Here is a 2,237-nt window from a genome sequence, read left to right as displayed (position 1 = left end):
ATATATATATATATATATATATACATACATACATACATATACACAACTTAAAGATGACATCTAACTGTACCCATCTCCATCCATCCAACTCTACACACACACACACCTTAAAGACAACATATAAATCTAATGCATAATTCAGCTTGCAAACAGGCACAATTTTCAAAATACAACTATAGACTAGGACTGCACGATAAATCGCATGCGATATTTAACGCACAACTTATCAGTTAAGCCGGTTCTCTACCTATATTCAAGTGTTGATAAAAAAAAGAATGCTTTAAGCTAGAATAAAACAGATTTTTTTGTTTAAAAGTGGTTTTTGTTTTTAGTTTTTGTTTAAAAGCTCTGATCTTTATTTTGGTGCATTGCATATTCAAATATTCATACAGCAAAATAAACTGGAGACCATTACATTTGTGAAAATCATGAAAATCGCTGGCGGTGGCTGGCAACTTTTTAAAAAAATGCTGGCAGGGAAAGCGCTGATTACAGAACCGGCTTTACTGACAAGATGCGCGTTAAATATCGCATGCGATTTATCGTGCAGCCCTACTATAGACTATAAAATCTGATATAGTCCAAGCATAATTCCCAGCAGTACGGGTAGGTGACTGTGTACCTGCTGAGACTGTGTGTCTGGTCCTCTGCTGGCCAAACGGCTGAGAATGTTTCTTTCAGACATCTGCAGCCTCACGGCGACAGGAGGTATCCTGGCGATGGTCGCCGGGAGACGAGTGACATCTGCTTTCATGTCACTGAGCAACTCTTCTAGCTGTTTCAGTACTGTCAGAAACACATACAAGAAAGCAGTGAGCGTCAGCTTCTATAATGAGTCAGAAGCTCAAAATTAAAATGAGGTCAGATGATGCACCTTTATGTAGGACGGCATTGGCAGGTTTGTTTCCGGACATGGATTCCTTGCTCAGGTGCTGGTGGGACTCGGCCAGACACTCCACTTCACTGAAGCGTGTGTTGAGAGCCATGGAGGGGTGAGAAGGGTCTTCAGTCATGTTCAGATACGCAGCTCTGCGCAGCTGTTCTTCAATCACCAGAGCCTGCTCAAGCAGCTACAGGAGACACATAAAAACGGTCTTACTAACTCCAATATATTCACTTACGTACAAGAAAAATTCAGTTCTTTTCATAATACCTTGAATCTCCTGGCCAGAAACTTGTTCTTGATCTCCAGGAAGTTTCCTCTGTTGATCTCTCCCTTGAAGGGTTCGTTAAGAATGGCGAATCTGATGTCATTCTGAATATCTTGCCAACGAGCGTAACCGTGTCTGAGACAGTGAGTTGAGGAAGATCTCGTCACTGAACACATCTGAAAGACACTCAGACGTGTACATGTACACTGAAAGCATCTCGTTTTCTTTTTTTTTTTTTAAGGATACTGTATGATGCCAGCGAGTAGCCAGTAGTCGTGGCGACGATGCCAGATCTCATTGGTCTTCTTGGTGACTGTAGCGGCTCGTTCCTCATTCTGCCACAGGGAGTGTAATTCTGTGACAAAAAAGAGAATTTAGTACAAATGCTATGCAAACGTATGGCATGTTGGCAAGTAATTATGTTATGACTGATATCATTCTGCCTTTTTAGCATTTAATACTATTATTTAAAATAAAATAAAATTATTTTGTTCAGTTAAATTATGAATATTAATAGTAAATCATAAATGAATAGTTCAAATAAATAGTTGATAATAAAATAGTTACAATATTTAAAATAGTTACAATAAATACATCAAATCAAATTAATAATATAAAAACATTAATAGTTAATTAATAGGTAACATATTAATTAACGGCCAATACAACACTAATAGCTAATGTAAATAGTTAAAATAGATAAAAAAAATTATAAAGTTGAAGTAGTTAAAAAAATACAATTAAAATAGAGTTAAAGTAGTTGAAAAATTGTTAAAAATAAATAAATAAATAAACAGATTAAATTCAATTAAAATAGTTCAAATAAATGTATAACTTTTTTTTTTTTAAATGCAGCTCACAGTCCTGTTCACAGTAGAAAAATATCTAGGAAATAGGGCTGCACGATTAATCGAACGCGATTAATCTAATTCGATTGTCATGCACATTTTGTCAGTAAAGCCGGTTCTGTGATTAGTAGTAAATCTCCATCACCTGCTTTCAGGTGGAGCAGCATTTAATACACAGAGCCATAGTTCTCTGACAAGCTAAGCAAAATCGCGGTCATAATCGCAGACGATATAATCG

The 2,237-nt window shown here is 36.4% G+C and overlaps 1 protein-coding gene across 1 annotated transcript in view; it reads right to left on the bottom strand.

Annotated features, from left to right (window-relative positions):
• The window catches only part of chd4a (chromodomain helicase DNA binding protein 4a), a 29,776-nt gene that overhangs the window by 2,460 nt on the left and 25,079 nt on the right, over positions 1 to 2,237 (bottom strand). The window contains exons 36-39 of the mRNA XM_016455879.1: positions 1,398 to 1,506; positions 1,154 to 1,286; positions 875 to 1,070; positions 623 to 786 (exon numbers count right to left, since the gene is read on the bottom strand). Coding sequence (XP_016311365.1) covers positions 623 to 786; positions 875 to 1,070; positions 1,154 to 1,286; positions 1,398 to 1,506 — 602 coding nt within the window. The remainder of the gene's footprint in view (positions 1 to 622; positions 787 to 874; positions 1,071 to 1,153; positions 1,287 to 1,397; positions 1,507 to 2,237) is intronic.

The sequence above is a fragment of the Sinocyclocheilus anshuiensis genome, unplaced genomic scaffold, assembly GCF_001515605.1.
Source record: "Sinocyclocheilus anshuiensis isolate Anshui unplaced genomic scaffold, SAMN03320099.WGS_v1.1 scaffold379, whole genome shotgun sequence".
NCBI classification, from domain to species: domain Eukaryota; kingdom Metazoa; phylum Chordata; class Actinopteri; order Cypriniformes; family Cyprinidae; genus Sinocyclocheilus; species Sinocyclocheilus anshuiensis.
Note: the sequence above shows the minus strand (reverse complement) of the source record. Positions and strands in the feature narration are given on the sequence as shown.